This window comes from Papio anubis, chromosome 16, assembly GCF_008728515.1.
Source record: "Papio anubis isolate 15944 chromosome 16, Panubis1.0, whole genome shotgun sequence".
Classification (NCBI taxonomy): Eukaryota; Metazoa; Chordata; class Mammalia; order Primates; family Cercopithecidae; genus Papio; species Papio anubis.
Genome location: NC_044991.1, coordinates 19,145,681 through 19,164,505, shown reverse-complemented (window position 1 = coordinate 19,164,505; position 18,825 = coordinate 19,145,681). Strand labels below are relative to the sequence as shown.

The following is an 18,825-nucleotide window of genomic DNA, read 5'->3' as shown; positions in this document are numbered from 1 at the left end:
TGGTGGTGCATGCCTGTGGTCCCGGCTGCTCAGGAGGCTGAGGCAGGAAGATTGCTTAAGCCCAGGAGGTTGAGGCTGCAGTGAGCAGTATTCTTGCCACTGCACTTCAGTCTGGCAGTCTGGGTGACAGAGTGAGACCTTGTCTCTAAATAGATAAATAAATAACCAGAGATGATCAAGGATATAAACAGGGAGAACAGGTGAGAAGCTATTACGAAATTCCAGGTGAGATTTTGCACAAAGATGATAAGAAAATGGTAGTCGGATTCTGGATATCTTTTAAAGATGTAACTGACATCTTTAAAAGATGTATGGATGAGATACGAAGTTTTAGAGTCCAAGATGACTTCCAAGTTTTGGCCTGGGGAATTGTAACAACGGAGTGCCATTTACTGAAATAGGAAAGACTGCAGGAGAAGCAGGTTTGTGGGAAGAGATTAGGAGGAGCCCAATTCTGGCCTCTGTATCTTCAGCTTGATAGGCCTTTTGAATATCCACAAGAAGATATGTTAAGGAAGCAGTGGGATATTGGGATATATGTGTGGAATATTGAGGATGGGGCCAGGATAGGAGGTACATTTGGGAAATTCAGGAGTTCTCAGTAGGCAGATGGTATATAAAGTTACTAGAGTGGGCGGGGTGCGGTGGCTCATGCCTGTAAATCCCAGCACTTTGGGAGGCTGAGGCGGGAGGATTGCTTGAACCCAGGAGTTCAAGACCAGCCTGGACAACATAGACCCCATCTCTTTTTTAAAAAAAACCTACTAGGGTGTGCGAAAAAATAAAGGGAGTGAGTGTAGCTAGAGGAAAGGTTCCAGGGCTGAGCCTGCGAGGGGCACAGAGGTGGGAGTCAGCAACAGAAACAAAGCAGGGACCCGGACACATCCCAAAAGCCAGGTGAAGGAAGGAGGAGGCTTTGTCAGACACTCCTGGCAGATCAAGGGAGGTGAGGACTGAAATCTGACCTTTGGATTGAGCAACGTGGAGATGGCCGATGCACTCGATAAGAGCAGTTTCATTCAGTAAGCCGTGGGAGTGGGCTCAAGAAGGCCTGCCTGGGAGACAGAGAGATTAGAAAATAGCTCTTTTGAGGAGCTTGAAACAGAAAGAACCAAAGTGTTAGCTGGATGGCACAGTGTGGTCTAGAGTCTAGAGAAGGGTGTTGCTTTCCTTGAGAATCACTGGTTTATTCCTTTCAGAAATTTTTGTGATGGCAATCTTCCCCCCACAACTTTTTATTTTTGACAAACACCAAATCATAGAAAAGGTGGATACTGGATGTGTTTCACCCAGTTTAACCCATTGTGGTTTTTTGGTTTGGTTTGGTTTGGTTTGATTTTTTTGAGACAGGGTCTCACTCTGTTACCCAGACTAGAGTGCAGTGGTGTGATCACTGCTCACTGCAGCCTCAACCTGCTCTAAAATTATAGACACAAAGTTTATCTTAAAGCTTATATCTCCTAAAAAGGGCAGTCTCCCACATAACCATAATATCGTTATTGTATTCCAAGAAATTTAATATTGATATGATAGTATGTAACATGCAGTTCATATTAAAATTGTATATTGTTGCTATTTTCATTTCCATAGTCTAATCAAAGGTCAGCCATTGCTTTCAGTTGTTACATCCTGAAGACATTTTTTTAGGATGGGGAAAATAATAGCACATCGGTATGCTGATTTCAAAAATCTATAGAGAGTGAAAACGTGATTTATAAGAGGGCAGCTGCCAAGGCGGTAAACTTAGGAAGATGCGATGTAGCCAGAGCGGGACAGGGTTGGGAGGGGACTGACTTTGGTGGGAGGATGGACGGTTTATCCAGAGTAGCAGGAGAGAGAGAAGACAGAGCCCGTGGGCAGGTGGGTGGTTAAACATGGTGGACCTTGAGGAAATTTTCTTTTGATTGCTTTTATTTCTTAGTGAAATGGGAGTGATGGTATTCAGTTGTGAGGAGGGAGAGGAGAGGTGCGACAGGTTGAAGAAAAGATATGAAGTCTTTGTCTAAGTCATCTTCAGATTAGGACATGCATTATCACTGATCTAAGGGTGTGCATTTATAGACCCTTAGCTTCTATAGACAGGCATCCCTGGAACTAATCTGCCTGAAAAAGGACCACTTTACAGTAAGCGTCCTCTGACTTTGGAAGAAAAGGCAGACCCTCCCCTGTCCCAAATCTGAATGAATTATGTCACCCCTCGGATCGTTTCTGCTCCTTGTCTGCTTGTTTGTGTTTTTGTTTTGAGTTGGTCACTCTTGTCGCCCAGGCCGGAGTGCAGTGGTGTGATCTCAGCTCCCCGCAACCTCCGCCTCCCGCGTTCAAGAAATTCTCCTGCCTCAACCTCCTGAGTAGCTGGGATTACAGGCACCCACCATCACGCCTAGCTAAGTTTTTGTATTTTTAGTAGAGATGGGGTTTCGCCATGTTGGGCAGGCTGGTCTCAAACTCCTGACCTCAGGTGATCCGCCTGCCTCGGCCTCCCAAAGTGCTGGGATTACAGGCATGAGCCACTGCGCCTGGCATCTGCTTGCTGATTTTCTTCTTCTTCTTCTTCTTCTTCTTTTTTTTAATCCAGAAAAAAATTACTTTTGAAAGCAGAATGTCCCTCTTAAAGACCCTTTTACCCCACAGTCCCATAGCTTATGATCCCGCTAGGGGATTGCCACTTCCTTGTTTCTGATCTCAGCCTTTCCAGTGTGTGTGTCTTTCTCTTTTCCCTTTCCACCTGTTCTTCACCGTGTTTTCCTGCCTCTCCTTTGACTATTGCCTCTTCTCTGGTTTTCAGGCTTGGTCACAGTGGCGGGAACAGCTCCTGTATGTCCAGAAGGAGAAACAGAAGGTCGTCTCCGCGGTGAAACACCATCGGCACTGGCAAAAACAGAGATTTCTGAAGGCCTGGCTTGAATACCTGCAAGTTCGCAGAGTGAAGAGACAGCAGAATGGTGAGTAGGAAGCTCCAGGCTCTCAAGACAGAGGATCTGGTCACAATTTCCACTCTCCTGCTGCCGTTGGTACTGTACTAAGAAGTAATATAATGACGTTACTCCAGAAATGTTGGTAAAAGGAGATTGAGGAGGAAAATACATCATCCTTGAGTCAAACTTATTTCCCTTTGGCCTTTTTTTTTATTTATGTATCTATATCTATCTATCTATAGATAGAGTTTTTTTGGAGACAGAGTTTTGCTCTTGTTGCTCAGGCTGGAGTGCGGTGGTGCGATCTCAGCTCACTGCAACCTCCGCCTCCTGGGTTCAAGTGATTCTTCTGCCTCAGCCTCCTAAGTAGTTGGGATCACAGATGCCCACCACTTCGCCCAGCTAATTTTTGTATTTTTAGTAAAGATGGGGTTTTACCATGTTGGCCAGGCTGGTTTTGAACTCCTGACCTCAGGTGATTCCCCTGCCTTGGCCTCCCAAAGTGCTGGGATTACAGGCGTGAGCCACTGCACCCGGCCTCTTCTGTATATTTTTTATCTAAATAGGGTTTTCATTATGCTATAAGTATTGTAATTATTTTGATTAATATGTTGATAACCTATGGCTTTGTATCTTGCTTTTTTCCACACAGTTAATCAACATTTTCCTGCATCTTAAGTATTTGTCATAAATTTTTTTTTTTTTTTTTTTTTTTTGAGATGGAGGCTCGCTTTGTCGCCCAGGCTGGAGTGCAGTGGCGTGATCTCCACTCCCCGCAAGCTCCGCCTCCCAGGTTCGCGCCATTCTTCTGCCTCAGCCTCCTGAGAAGATGGGACTACAGGCACCCGCATGGTGCCCTGCTGACTTTTTGTATTTTTAATAGAGACGGGGTTTCACCATGTTATCCAGGAGGATCTCGATCTCCTGACCTTGTGATCCACCCGCCTCAGCCTCCCAAAGTGCTGAGATTACAGGCATGAGCCACCGTGCCCAGCTATGAATGTTATTTTTTTTAACAACTATTCATATTTTATAGGATGGCTTACCTTAATATACTTAGCCATTCTCCTATTAATAGATATTTGGATAGTTTCTGTTTGTCTCCAATTATGCAAATGCATATGATTTTGATATCAAGTTTTTTGGATATTGCTTATATGGTTTTGTTTCCCAGTTAGATTCAGAAGTAATAATACACAGAAATGTGAACATTGGTACACTTTTAAAGTTAAGTTTACTGAGTTTATACCCAAGTGAGTCAAGCACTGTGCTAGACACTGGGTTAGGGGTCTCTGGCATTCAGCCAAACCTCACTGCAGAAATCTGTTAGGCTGCCAACACTGTCTCTTGGGAGAGTTCGAATGTGTTCTTTGGAGGATAGTGACCCCAGACCAGCAGTCCAGTTGCCCAGTCCTGGAATGTGAAGGCATTAAGCTGTTTAGCATGATAAGCTATAGACGAACGCCTGCCTCCAGTTACAGCATTCAAATTCCAGGTCTGATTCCCATCCCCTTCCCGGGCCCTAGCTCATCAGACCATTATCTGACTAGCATTAAAAGGAGATGAAGCTGGCAGCCAGGATCAGGTTGGCTGAAAGCTCAAAAAAGCCTATGCCAGCATGGCAGCTGAATTTTATATCATTAACTCAATCTCTAAGTCCTATCTAGGAGTCATTTGTTTAGAAGCAAAAGTAAAACAGTCCTTTTGAAAGCAACAGTTATCATTCCTGTTTATCAGTATCTAACCAGAAGCCTCAGCCCTTTGATGTAACTGATTTTATAGCACCCTCCTCCCTAAAATCACAGACCTTTTCTCTTTCCTTGGAGAGAGGAGATACAACTCAGGGATTTCTAATGACCTTTCAAGGTTTAAAAAAACTTGTATTTTGGCCGGGCGTGGTGGCTCACGTCTGTAATCCCAGCACTGTGGGAGGCTGAGGCGGGCAGATCACTTGAGGTCAGGAGTTCGAGACCGGCCTGGCCAACATGGTGAAACCCCCCCGTCTCTACTAAAAATACAGAAAAATCAGCGAGGGGTGGTGGCGCATGCCTGTAATTCCAGCAACTTGGGAGTCTGAGGCAGGAGAATCTCTTGAACCCAGGAGGCACAGGTTGCAGTAAGCTGAGATCGCGCCACTGCACTCCAGCCTGGGCGACAGAGCGACACTCCAACTCAAAAAAAAAACCAAAAAACTTTTAGCATTTTGTGTGTGTGTGTGTGTGTGTGTGTGTGTGTGTGTGTGTGTGTGTGTAGCCTTGAACCCCTGCTCTCGCCAGTAGTGGGGTTCAGCTTGTCTTAAAGATGTTTCCAGCTCATCCTCTAACCTTGAGGGAGCAGCAGTTATTTCTCTGTTGCAGAGATGGCTGAGAGATTCCATCATGTCAGCGTGCTCCAGATACACTTCTGTGACTGGCAGCAGGCCTGGGAGCAGAGGCAGAGCTTGTATGCCTACCATGCCCAGGTGGAGAAACTGGCCAGGAAGATGGCCCTGCGGCGCACCTTTACTCACTGGAAACACTGTATCCTTTCAGATACCCAGGCTGTCCATTGCCTCAGCCAGGACAGCAGGAGCTCAGCAGCATGTGAAACGAAAGTCATGAGATACATGGGAAACAACTGCCAAACGATTTAAAACAGCCTTTTCTCTGTTGGCAGTCTTAAAATTTTTTGTTTAATTGGGATTGTGTATAAAAAGAGTACTTATATATTTATAGTTTAAAAATAATAAAATGAACAGCTATGTATCTTATTACCCAACTTTCAAAATAGAACCTTGCTAGCACACCTCTCTGCTCCTCCCTGATTGCATTCTTTTTCTTTTCCCTCAGGTGTAATCCCACTTTCCTGATGAACATTTTTTGGTATTATAAGTGCTTTTCTCTGCCCACTAGGTGGTGGAAATAGCCACCACTGGCTTTTTCTTGGTGATACCATCACCGTGACCATAAGCTTCCATTTATTGTGCTTTTACTATGTAGCAGACACTATGCTTCATCCTCATAGCAGTGCTGTGGAGTAGGTGCCACTATTGTCATTCTACAGACAGGGAAACAGATTCAGAGGAGTTGAGTGTATTTTAAAGTCACAAGTCATTGGCAGATTCAGGATTTTCAAAACCTGGGCCTTTAACTCCTGTGTACATATTCTTTTTTTTTTTTTGGAGATGGAGTCTTGCTCTGTCACCCAGGCTGGGGTGCAGTGGCACAATCTCGGCTCATTGCAATCTCTGCCTCCCGGGTTCAAGCGATTCTCCTGCCTCAGCCTCCCGAGTAGCTGGGATTACAGGCATGTGCCACCATGCCTGGCTAATTTTTGTATTTTTAGTAGAGATGGGGTTTCGCCATGTTGGCCGGACTGGTCTTGAACTCGTGACCTCAGGTGATCCACCTGCCTCAGCCTCCCAAAGTGCTGGGATTACAGGCTTGCAGGCATGAGCCACCGCACCCAACCTTTTTTTTTTTTTTTTGAGACAGAGTCTTGCTCCGTCACCCAGGCTGAATTGCAGTGGTGCCATCTCAGCTCACTGCAACCTCCACCTCTCGGGTTCAAGCGATTCTCCTGTCTCAGCCTCCTGAGTAGCTGGGATTACAGACGCCCACCACCACGCCCGGCTAATTTTTGTGCTTTTAGTAGACATGGGGTTTCTCCATGTTGGCCAGGCTGGTCTCAAACTCCTGACCCAAAGTGATCCACTTGCCTCAGCCTCTTAAAGTAGTGGGATCACAGGCATGAGCCACCACGTCCAGCCCTGTGTACATATGCTTTTTTTTTTTCTTTTTATTTTTTAAGATGGAGTTTCGCTCTTGCTGCCCAGGCTGGAGTGCAATGGCCCAATCTTGGCTCACCACAACCTCTGCCTCCCGGGTTCAAGCAGTTCTGCCTCAGCCCCATGAGTAGCTGGGATTACAGGCATGCACCACCATGCCTGGCTAATTTTTTTTTGTATTTTTAGTAGAGACAGGATTTCTAGATGTTGGCCAGGCTGGTCTCAAACTCCTGACGACCTCAGGTGATCCACCCGCCTCGGCCTCCCAAAGGGCTGGGATTACAGGCGTGAGCCACCGCGCCTGGCCACCCAGCCATATTCTTAATCACTACCCCTACCATACTGTGTGCCCAAGTATAAGAATTTGGACTGCCTAGGATGTTCATCCACACATTTTATTTGTTCATCAAAGTCTTGCTTTGTGTAAACTCCTGCTTAAATTCTTGGATACGAGGAAGCTCAGACTAATGGTAGTTCATTGTCTAGTGGGGAAAATAAACATGAAAATGAGTCTTTAAATATGGCATGATAACTGCTGTCATAAAGGTTTGTATCAAGTCCTGTGAGAGCGACTGTGGAGATTCAGCCAAGGAGGTAATGTTTGTGCAGAATTTAAGTCATAGGAGATGAGAAGTTGGGAAGGTTCATGTCTTAGGGGAAGACTGCAGAAGGTTGGAAAAGGCAAAAATGAATGACATTTACGCAGGTTTAGAGGTGAGGAAAAGCATTCAAGAATCTAGTGAGCTGTTGAGATGTGGATGGTGGGAAGGTAGAAGCAGGAACCTCTGGAGGTTTTTTAACTTTTTAAAATTTAGAGACAGGGTCACATGTTGCCCAGGCTGGAGTGCAATGGCTTTCACAGGCGCAATGGTAGCTTACTACAGTCTTGAACTCCTGAGCTTAAGCAATCCTCCCTCCTCAGCCTCCCAAGTAGGTGGAACTACAGGCACACACCATCACACCTGGCATCAGAGGTTTTTAAGAAGAGAAGAGGCTGGGGGCAGTGGCTCACACCTGTAATCCAAGTGCTTTACGGGGATCACTTGAACCCAGGAGTTTGAGGCTACAGTGAACTATGATGGCACCCTTGCCCTCCAGCCTGGGTGACAGAGTGAGACCTAGTCTCTTAAAAAAAAAAAAAAGAAAAGAAAAGAAATGCAGTCGGATTTGTGCATTGGAAAGGATAATTCTGGATTAGCGGAGAGAGGCTAGCACCAGTGGGAGACCAGTTATGGGAGGAGGCTCACTTACCAGTCTGCGTAAGGGATGAGTCAGATGAACTGCAGGGTGTTGGGAGTGGGGACAGAAGAGCAGGAGGGGTTGGAGAGAGCCAAGAGATTTAGGAAGAGAGCAGATGGACTTGGCGACCGATTAGATGAGAGTGGGAGGAGAAAAGGTTTGAAAATAACTCCAAGGTTTTTAGCTCAAACATCTGACTGGATTGTGATGCCAAAACAGTGATTACAGAAAAAGGAGCAGATTCTGCTTTAGATATGGTGATTTCTAAATGTTTACTGAAATTGGTAGCAGTTTATCTCAGGTAATTTTTGCCTCTCATCTCATGGGCATTCAAGGGGAGGAGTGCAAGACCAGATGTTTGATCAGTAACTGACGGGGTTTCCCTTTGCCCACTGCTTCCCTGGGTCATCAGGAGTAGACAGAGGTGCACCTCAGCCCACCTGGCACGTGTGTTATCCCCGCGATAGCCACGACCCTTCAGGTGGCTTGCTAAGAATGCACTGTTTAGGGGCCAGAACCTTGTTGAGACTGGAGGCCTTCACTTCCTGGCAGATATGCTGCTGTGTGCAGAAGAAGCTGCCCAGTGTGAGATGGCAGAAGAGCACCACAGGCACAGCCAGCTGGTAAGAGCCCTGCATCCTGGCGTGGCTCCACTCGGCAGCCTTGCTTGGGTATCCACTCTTGGGGTACCCTGACCCTTATCACCTTCATTAAATGCAGTCAGCTATGGGTGAGTTTTAGTCATGAAACCCTCCTTCCATTGTAGGTGTCCCTATTTTCATTTTGGATTACAGGTGCTAATGGTGTAGGGTCAGAGGGCTTTGGAGCTGTAAAGGAACCTCAGAGATTTAGTCCTGAGCTTTTTTTTTACATGGGAAAAACCCCTTTTGAGTGGCAGAAGCCTCATTTATAAAATAGATCAAAGTAGCCATGCTGTGGTTGAAGCATGTCAGGGAGTCAGTCCCTGTTCTACCTGCTACTGTTCCCTTCCCTTGCTATACGAGGTGGTCTTCGAATGTTTTCAGGAGCCTGTGGGGCTCCACAAAGCACAGTACAAAAAACCCTAATCCAGTCTGATATCTTCACTTCTGTCTCAGAAAATTGAAGCCTAAGGCTTGGGGAAATATGGGCAAATCAGCTTTGCTTAGTCAATTTGTGAGGCATTATTATTTTTTAGGGATGGGGTTTCACTATGTTGTCCAGGCTGGATTCAAACTTCTGGGCTCAAGCAATCCTCCCACCTCAGCCTCCTGAGTAGCTGGGACTATAGGCATGTGCCACCATGCCCAGTGTTGAGGCATTATTATTATTACTATTAGAGATAGGATCTCCTCTGTCACCCAGGCTGAAGTGCCATGTTACAATCGTAGCTTGCTGCAGCCTTGAACTCCTGGATTCAAGTGATCCTTCCACCTCAGCCTCCCAAGTAGCTGGGACCACAGGCACATGCTACCATGCCTAACTAATTTTTTAGTTTTTTTTTTTTTTTTTTTTGAGACGGAGTCTCGCTCTGTCTCCCAGGCTGGAGTACAGTGGCGTGATCTCAGCTCACTGCAAGCTCTGCCTCTGGGGTTCACACCATTCTCCTGGGTTCACGCCATTCTCCTGCGTCAGCCTCCCGAGTAGCTGGGACTACAGGTGTCCGCCACCATGCCCAGCTAGTTTTTTGTATTTTTAGTAGAGACGGGGTTTCACCGTGTTAGCCAAGATGGTCTCGATCTCCTGGCCTCGTGATCCACCCACCTCAGCCTCCCAAAGTGCTGGGATTACAGGTGCCAGGCCTGATTTTTTAGTTTTTTGTTTTTTTGTTTTTTTTTGTTTTTTTTTGTTTTTTTTTTTGAGACTGAGTCTGGCTCTGTCGCCCAGGCTGGAGTGCAGTGGCCGGATCTCAGCTCACTGCAAGCTCCGCCTCCCGGGTTTACGCCATTCTCCTGCCTCAGCCTCCGGAGTAGCTGGGACCACAGGCGCCCGCCACCTCGCCCGGCTAGTTTTTTGTATTTTTTTAGTAGAGACGGGGTTTCACCGTGTTAGCCAGGATGGTCTCGATCTCTTGACCTTGTGATCCGCCCGTCTCAGCCTCCCAAAGTGCTGGGATTACAGGCTTGAGCCACCGCGCCCGGCTGATTTTTTAGTTTTTTATACAGAGTCTCCCTCTGTTGGCCAGGCTGGTCTTGAACTCCTGTGCTCAAGCAGTCCTCCTGCCTCAGCATCCTAAAGTGTTGGGATTACAGGTGTGAGCCACTGCACCCGGCCTTTTAGGCATTACTGATGGAGCTGGATCCAGGTCCATAGTGGCCCAACCCCAGCCCTTCCTTTCACTAAAGAGTCCTTCTTCCGTTTTAGCAGGTCTGCATTTATAGTCATATAAATGTACACACTGAGCCCATATGGGAAAAAAACAAAAACACAAAACCACCACAGACAAAAAGTCTGTCTTTTTCTGACAGGCAACAGCTGATGTTTACCTTGGTCTGTAGAATTGTCGTGTGGATCATGGCGTTCTCTCCTGGTGTGGGCGTGTGTGTTCTTGTGCAGTATAGATGGACAGCAGGGAGGGCTCAGCAAATATTTATTAAGTGCCTGCTGTGCGGACTGGCTTGTGTTAGACTCCCAGGTGAATCTCAAAGTAGAGAACCACACTCAGGGAAATAACAGCTATGAGAAGCTGTGACCACGCTTCTCTCCCCTCATTTGAGGCGCGGTGTGCCTTCACCTGCTCTTGGTTTACAGACTCTACTGATTCCAGTCCTTGTAATCAGTTGTGTCCTTTCTTTGCACAGTATTTTTGCTTTAGAGCCCTAAAAGACAATGTGACCCACGCCCATCTCCAGCAAATAAGAAGGAATCTCGCTCACCGGCAGCATGGTGTCACGGTGAGGGTTGTCGTCTGTATCAAGGGACCTCTCCTGATGGCCATTCTCTCTTGCTCTTTTTTCAGTCTTGCCAAATTAAGCAGAACTCTATTTATTTATTTATTTTTTATTTATTTATTTATTTATTTTTTATTTATTTATTTTTTTTTTTTTTTGAGACGGAGTCTCGCTCTGTCGCCCAGGCTGGAGTGCAGTGGCCGGATCTCAGCTCACTGCAAGCTCTGACTCCCAGGTTTACGCCATTCTCCTGCCTCAGCCTCCCGAGTAGCTGGGACTACAGGCGCCCGCCACCTCGCCCGGCTAGCTTTTTGTATTTTTTAGTAGAGACGGGGTTTCACCGTATTAGCCAGGATGGTCTCGATCTCCTGACCTCGTGATCTGCCCATCTCGGCCTCCCAAAGTGCTGGGATTACAGGCTTGAGCCACCGCGCCCGGCCAGAACTCTTTTTAAAAAGACTTTTGTGCTTCAAGATTTGTCCAGACTATCAACTCTAAAACCTTAGTTTGCATTTTCTTTCTCTCTCTCTTCTTTTTTTTTTTTTTTTTTTTTTTTGACAGAGTCTTTCTCTGTTGCCTGAGCTGGAGTGCAGTGGCACAGTCTAAGCTCACTGCAACTTCCGCCTCCGAGGTTCAAGCGACTCTCCTGCCTCAGCCTCCCGAGTAGCTGGAATTACAGGCATGCGCCACTACACCTGGCTAATTTTTGTATTTGTAGTAGAGACGAGGTTTCACCACATTGGCCAGGCTGGTCTCGAACTCCTGACTTCAGATGATCCGCCCGCCTCGGCCTCCCAAAGTGCTGGGATTACAGGCGTGAGCCACTGTGCTCGGCCTCTTTAGTTTGCATTTTCTTTGGTAATCCATACCTACTGATAGAAAAACTCTTGTTTTTGCCTTGTTTGATCCCATTTTTTTAATCCATTTGCTAAGAAAATGGGTAGTTGACTCAAAAGTTCAGGGACTGTGGATTTTAACCTTGACCTAGGGGATGTAGTGATACAAACACACTTTCTTTCTCTGCGTATTTATTTATTTATTTATTTATTTATTTTTTTTTTTTTTTTTGAGACGGAGTCTCGCGCTGTGTCACCCAGGCTGGAGTGCAGTGGCGCGATCTCGGCTCACTGCAAGCTCCGCCTCCCAGGTTCACGCCATTCTCCTGCCTCAGCCTCCGAGTAGCTGGGACTACAGGCACCCGCCACCACGCCCGGCTAGTTTTTTGTATTTTTAGTAGAGACGGGGTTTCACCATGTTAGCCAGGATGGTCTCGATCTCCTGACCTCATGATCCACCCGCCTCGGCCTCCCAAGGTGCTGGGATTACAGGCTTGAGCCACCGCGCCCGGCCTCTCTGCGTATTTAGAAGCAGGGTGTTGTTCTGTCACCCAGGCTGTAGTGCAGTGGCTAACTGCAGCCTCAACCTCCCAGGCTCAGGTGATCCTCCTGCCTCAGCCTCCCAAGTAGTTGGGACTAGAGCTGTAAGCCACCACACCCAGCTAATTTTTGTATTTTTTGTAGAGACGGGGTCCCACTGTGTTGCCTAGGCTGGTCTCAAACTCCTGGGCTCAAGTGATCTGCCCACCTTAGCCTCTCAAAGTGCTGGGATTACAGGTGTGAGCCACTGTACCCAACCCAAATACACTTTATTTATTTATTTATTTATTTATTTATTTATTTATTTATTTATTTTTGAGACAGGGTCTTGCTCTGTCGCCCAGGCTGGAGTGCAGCTGCAGTGGTGCGATCTCAACTCACTGCAACCTCCGCCTCCCAAGTTCAAGCAGTTCTCATGTCTCAGCCTCCCAAGTAGCTGGGAACACAGGATCACTTAAACTTTGTCACCTTAACCATTTTTAAGTGTACAGTTCAGTGGCATGTACATCCTCATTGTGCAATCATCATCACTATTCATCTCTAGAACTTTTTCATCTTGCAAAACTGAAACTCTGAACCCATTTCCTCTTTCCTCAGCCCCTGGAAACCACCATTCTACTTTCTGTCTCTATAAACTTGATTATTCTAGAGACCTCATAGGTGTAATCATACAGTATTTGTCCTTTTGCAACTGGCTTATTTCACTTAGCATAATGTATACTTTTTTAAATGACCGCCTTTTTTTAAAAAAAGGACAGGCCAGTTATTCTGTATATACAATTTATTTTTTATTATAATAATTCTTTTTAGAGACAGGGTCTCGCTCTGTCATCCAGGCTAGAGTGCAGTGGTGCGATCATAGGTCATTGTAGCCTCATCCTCCTGGGCTCAAGAGAATATCCTGCCTCAGCCTCCTGAGGAGCTAGGACTACAGGTGCACATCACCATGCCTAGCCTTGTAGAATGTTATTCTGGGGTTTTTGTTTGTTTTTGTTTCTGTGGTTTTTTTTTTTTTTTTTTTGGTTGTTGTTTTGAGATGGTGTTTCACTCTTGTTGCCCATGCTGGAGGGCAATGGTGCGATCTCGGCTTACCACAACCTCCACCTCCCGGGTTTAAGCGATTCTCCTGCCTCAGCCTCCCAAGTAGCTGGGATTACAGGCATGTGCCACCACGCCCAGCTAATTTTGTATTTTTAGTAGAGACAAGGTTTCTTCATGTTGGTCAGGCTGGTCTCAAACTCCTGAGAACTCAGGTGATCTGCCCACCTTGGCCTCCCAAAGTGCTGAGATTACAGGTGTGAGCCACCACACCCAGCCCAATGTTTTATGTTCTTGATTTATCTGATTGTTTCCTTTTGATATCATTTAATTTTCCTTTGGTCTACATGGTTCCTATAATCGTTACATCTAAGGACTTGTTTAGATTGAAATTAAACATTTATGCAAGACTACTTCATAGGTAGGAATATGCAATAAAATCAGTTTTAATTTCCAGAATGGCTTTCTGAAATGTCCTTGTCTTCTGTGAGATCAGGAATAGCTTCTTCATCTAGATTTCCATAGACTGGAAGAACCATCTTTTTGCCTTTTATGTTGGCCCAGAATAGCTCTATAGTTCAGCCATCATTAATTTGTATGCCCAATGTATGTTGGCTGCTCCTAACTGAGGTAATTCCTGCTTTGGGGGAGCTCACAGTCTGTTGGAGTAAGGATTCACTGTTTTACCTTTCATCTCAGTAAATTTCCATTTTCTTCCTACCATGCTGCAGCTGCTGCACAGGTTCTGGAACCTCTGGCAGTCTCAGATTGAGGAGAAAAAGGAAAGAGAGCAGCTGCCCTTACTGCATGCTGCCTGGGACCACTACAGGTAGGGACTCTGGCTTCATCCCTGGCTCTCAGGGACTTTGTGCCTCTGACTTACTGTTTTCCCGGGGTAATCACTTGCCCTTCTATGCATTAGTGTGGCAGATTCAGAAAGGCCTGCTGGGGTGGAGGTCCTGCTATAAACCGTTTGTTCCTGAATTTGGGATTTTGGCTGATCAGATGGGAGATAGAATAAGCATATGTGCATCAGTTCTTGGCCACCATAGTTGGGAGTATGTGCCTGGTCGCTCACTGCCTTGGTCCTACAGGCATCAATATGTTCCCAGGTTAGAATTCATGCATTACTAGTGTTAAAGAGAAGGGTCAGTGTTAAAGAGAAAGTCACATTTGTGACTCGGTCTTAAAGTGTGCAGGGAATGTTGTCAATATTTTCGAGCTAGTCGTTCAGTTAAAATAAATAAGAACACTACATTTCTGTGAGGAAAACTCAGAATGTATAGGGTGGAAAGTATAAAGGGAAAAATAAAAGTTGCCTGGTCCCCTCCCTACAAGGAAGAGTAAGATCTTACTCCGCAGAGCAGGGAAGTACGAACTCTCTTGCTGCCAGAAATGTTGAACATGTCCTCCCTTTCTTTGCTCTCCCCTTTCCCTCCCTGCACAGTATAATCAACTTATTTTGCATAGTTTAGGTCCAATTTTGAAGCATTTTTTAATGAGTTAGTGAGAATTCCAATAATTAACTGACTCATTTAGAGTTCTCAAGACATATTATTCCAAACCCTGGTTTACAAAACCTAGTGTGAGAGGCAACATGTCATGGGCCCCCAGGCTTCGGCCATGAAACCAGGAAGTTCAGGCTATCTAGGGGACTTCATACATATTTCCTAAACTCCAGAGCTACTGTGCTTTTGGTGGTCTAATTAGGTTTTACAAGAAAGTTGTCAACATTTTAGGCAATCCACAGTCCAGAATCAGAGGTTGACAGATTTTACATTAGATACCAGGTTCTTACTGCCCTGTCTCCTAGAATGAAACTAATAAGCCCATGGGGTGCCTTTAACTCACAGGAAGTAACTGTACCCCGATTTACCTGCCTTAAAACAAAGTTTTAAAAACGCGATGTTCTTCCTTTTGTTTCAGGATAGCACTGCTGTGCAAGTGTATCAAATTGTGGCTACAGTATACTCAGAAGAGGCGGTACAAGCAGGTATGGAGTACTTTTTAGCAGATTGCTCTCCTGCCTTACATTCTTGGACCCATTTGCTTTGGAAAGATTCTTGGAAAAGACCTATGCCAAGAAGTCTTGTCGTTCTTCTTTGGAAGACAGGGTGTTGAAAAAGCTCAAAGGCGGCAGGGCGCGGTGGCTCAAGCCTGTAATCCCAGCACTTTGGGAGGCCAAGACGGGTGGATCACGAGGTCAGGAGATCGAGACCATCCTGGCTAACACGGTGAAACCCCGTCTCTACTAAAAAATACAAAAAACTAGCCGGGCGTGGTGGCAGGCGCCTGTAGTCCCAGCTACTCGGGAGGCTGAGGCAGGAGAATGGCGTAAACCCGGGAGGCGGAGCTTGCAGTGAACTGAGATCCGGCCACTGCATTCCAGCCTGGGCGACAGAGCGGGACTCCGTCTCAAAAAAAAAAAAAAAAAAAAAAAAAAGGCTCAAAGGCATTTCTTCCAGTTTCCACCTCTGATATCAGAAAGTCTGCATAACTCCCATTTCTTATCTGCTATGAAAATGCAAGTTCTCTCTGAAAGTACTGAGCTCTTATCAGCCATTCACACCTTTACTGAAATTCTTTTAGTCTCTGAGTTAGCCAGCCCATCACCCAGTGGGGCCTGCAAGAGATACACGGAGAGGTGCAGAGCGTAAGTGCTGCATCCCAGTACTAAACAGTGTGAGACACATGTCCCCTGAAGGTGGAGGATGTGAGGTCAGGACCACAAATAAGTAAAGGCAGATTGAGAAAGATAGATCCATTCCATTTAAGAAACACTTACTGAGCAACTGCTGTGCCTCAGACACTGCACTAAGCACTGAGGATACAACCGTGATACAAAGTCAACAAAATTCCTGCTCTCCCAGGGCTCATACTTTAGCACCAGGGTGACAAATAAGTGTGACCTTACAAGCCCATTCTGCCAATTGGGAGTACCTTCTGGAATGTTGAACTGAGAAGGATTTCAAGGCCATGTTGACACTCACTGGGAAAGGGTTCAGTTGATGGTGTCTGCCATTGTGAGAAGTGCCCCCTCTTTGGTCATCTCTGGAGTGTAACAGAGGAAGACACAAACCAAACTCCTCCCAGTTGTTTTCATGCTGCCCACCCTACCCATACCTCCATCTTCTGCTGGAGTCTAAGAGGCGAATCTTTAAATTCACCTGTTAGCTAGTTCCCTATAGTTTGGGGATAGAATCCAAATTTTTGGCCGGGCGCGGTGGCTCAAGCCTGTAATCTCAGCACTTTGGGAGGCCGAGACGGGCGGATCACGAGGTCAGGAGATCGAGACCATCCTGGCTAACATGGTGAAACCCCGTCTCTACTAAAAAGTGCAAAAAACTAGCCGGGCGAGGTGGCGGGCGCCTGTAGTCCCAGCTACTTGGGAGGCTGAGGCAGGAGAATGGCGTGAACCTGGGAGGCGGAGCTTGCAGTGAGCTGAGATCCGGCCACTGCACCCCAGCCTGGGCGACAGAGCGAGACTCTGTCTCAAAAAAAAAAAAAAAAAAGAATCCAAATTTTTAGCAAGGCCTACAAACTCCTCTGGGAGCTGGTCCCTGTCTGTTTCTCTCCCCTTTCCTGTTACCGCTCTGCTCCTTCACAACTGCACTCTGACCGGTTAAGCTGCCAGTGGTTCCCTAAAGGTCCTCTGTGCTCTCCTGCTTATCTCGCTTATCTCTCCTGCTTCTCTTTGTACCTCCAGTTCTCAATTTCACACTCCTTTCCAGCTCAGATGTCACCTCCTCCCCCAGGCCAGTCCACCTCCACCCCTACCCCTGAGGCATGGCTTTATCAGAATATTCATCTTGTGGTTGTTCACTGGCTTCTCTTTCCTCCCAGGCAGTGAAGTCCTTTAGAGTACAGCCTGTCCGTTTTTCCTCCTTAGCCCGACACAGTGCTTGGCATGGGGTATGTGCTAATGTTTGGATGAAGGAATGCACAGACCAACAAATGAACCGCCGTTGATTTCTTCAGAGCTTTTTTCCAAGGATGATATCAATTGGTAGAGCTTGGATGCTATAGGGCATGGCCTCTTTTTGCGTCACTCTTGCCTCCCACACTTAGGAAATGCTAGAGTCACTGCATTCTTTGACATGCCTTTGGATTATGTTACTAGCTTTGAAAAGTTCAAGTAATGCAAGTTCACCAGAATGTAGGAAAGCCTTTCAGAAAAAGACTGAGTGTCAGAGTTGAAAGGCTGTATTTATTCAAGGTGGAAAGCCGAGGGTCTCTTCTATTTCCTTCCTGGAAAACGAGCACTCCCCTTGACACAGGGACCCAACACTGGCAGCCAGTCTGGGGTCAGCATTTTCATCTCTCACGCTGATCTAGCATGGCCTGCTTTCAAAGGTATAGCAGGTCTGAAAAATAGGAAGAGCACTGCTTCGTCATTCCTAAACCTTTAGCTGACAATCTGAATATCACCTCTCGGTATAGGTATCCCAGGAGCACGTCAGTTCTTTCTATTCTTAGACAAGATAAAAATATTATTTTTTGTGGGTTTCTTCCTTTTTAAAAAGTGACATACAGTCAGCCCTCTGTATCTGTGGGTTCCACATCCATGGATTCAACCAACCATGGAAAAAAATATTCAGAGGAAAAAAAGAATGGTTGTGTCTGTACTCAACATATGCAGACCTTTTTGTCTTGTCAGTAGTCCCTAAACAATATATAAACAATATAGTATAACAACTATTTACATAGCATTTACATCGTGTTAGGTATTATGAGTAATCTAGAGATGTATAAGGAGGATTGCCTAGGTTATATGCAGATGCCACATCAATTTGTTGTTGTTGTTGTTGTTAGTTTTTTGTTTTGTTTTGTTTTTGAGACAGGTCTCACTTTGTCACCCAGGCTGGAGTACAGTGGCATGATCTTGGCTCACTGCAGCTTCACTCTCCCCAGCTTCAAGTGATTCTCCTGCCTCAGCCTCCCAAGTAGCTGGGACTACAGGTGCACGCCACCATGCCCAGCTAATTTTTGTACTTTTTGTAGAGGTGGGGTGTTGCCATGTTACCCAGGCTGGTCTCAAACTCCTGAGCTCTGCCTGCCTCGGTCTCCCAAAGTGCTGGGAGTACAGACGTGAACCACTGCACCCGGCCTGCTATACCATTTTATATAAGAGACTTGAGTATCCATGGATTTTGGTATTCCCCCACGAATACCAAAGGATGGTGCTCTGCAGAATGGCGAATTGTTTGCTAACTGTTGAAGCTGGGTGGTAGGGTCATAGGTATTCGTTATACTGTCAGCTTCTACTTTTGCTTACATTTGAAAATGCCCATAAAAAAAAAAAAAAAGAAAAGCAATGTGTAGATATAGAAAATTTAGGAAGTATAAAAAGACATAAAGAAGAAAAAATGAAACCATTCATGACATTTAATGGGTAAACCTGGTATCTCTCTTCTTCTGTGGGGGTAGAAGTGTATGTACCCATCTATTCACATACATATACATATGCATACTGATCCAGTTATCTATTGCTGTGTAAAAAATCACCCCAAATTCAGTGGTATAAGACAACAACCATTCTTTTATGCTTTATGGATTCTCAAAGATTGAGACAGAACATTATGGGAATGGTTGGTTTCTGCTCCAAAATCAGCCTCAGCTGA

General features: G+C 45.8%; 1 protein-coding gene across 18 annotated transcripts in view; it reads left to right on the top strand.

The window, feature by feature from the left end:
- The window catches only part of SFI1 (SFI1 centrin binding protein), a 114,722-nt gene that overhangs the window by 70,299 nt on the left and 25,598 nt on the right, over positions 1 to 18,825 (top strand). For 15 of the 18 annotated variants that reach the window (XM_031655957.1, XM_031655969.1, XM_031655961.1 and 12 more), the window contains 6 exon segments: positions 2,786 to 2,942; positions 5,273 to 5,434; positions 8,473 to 8,543; positions 10,701 to 10,793; positions 13,936 to 14,033; positions 15,131 to 15,197. In XM_031655957.1, the coding sequence (XP_031511817.1) occupies positions 2,786 to 2,942; positions 5,273 to 5,434; positions 8,473 to 8,543; positions 10,701 to 10,793; positions 13,936 to 14,033; positions 15,131 to 15,197 (648 nt within the window). 18 annotated transcript variants of the gene reach the window in all.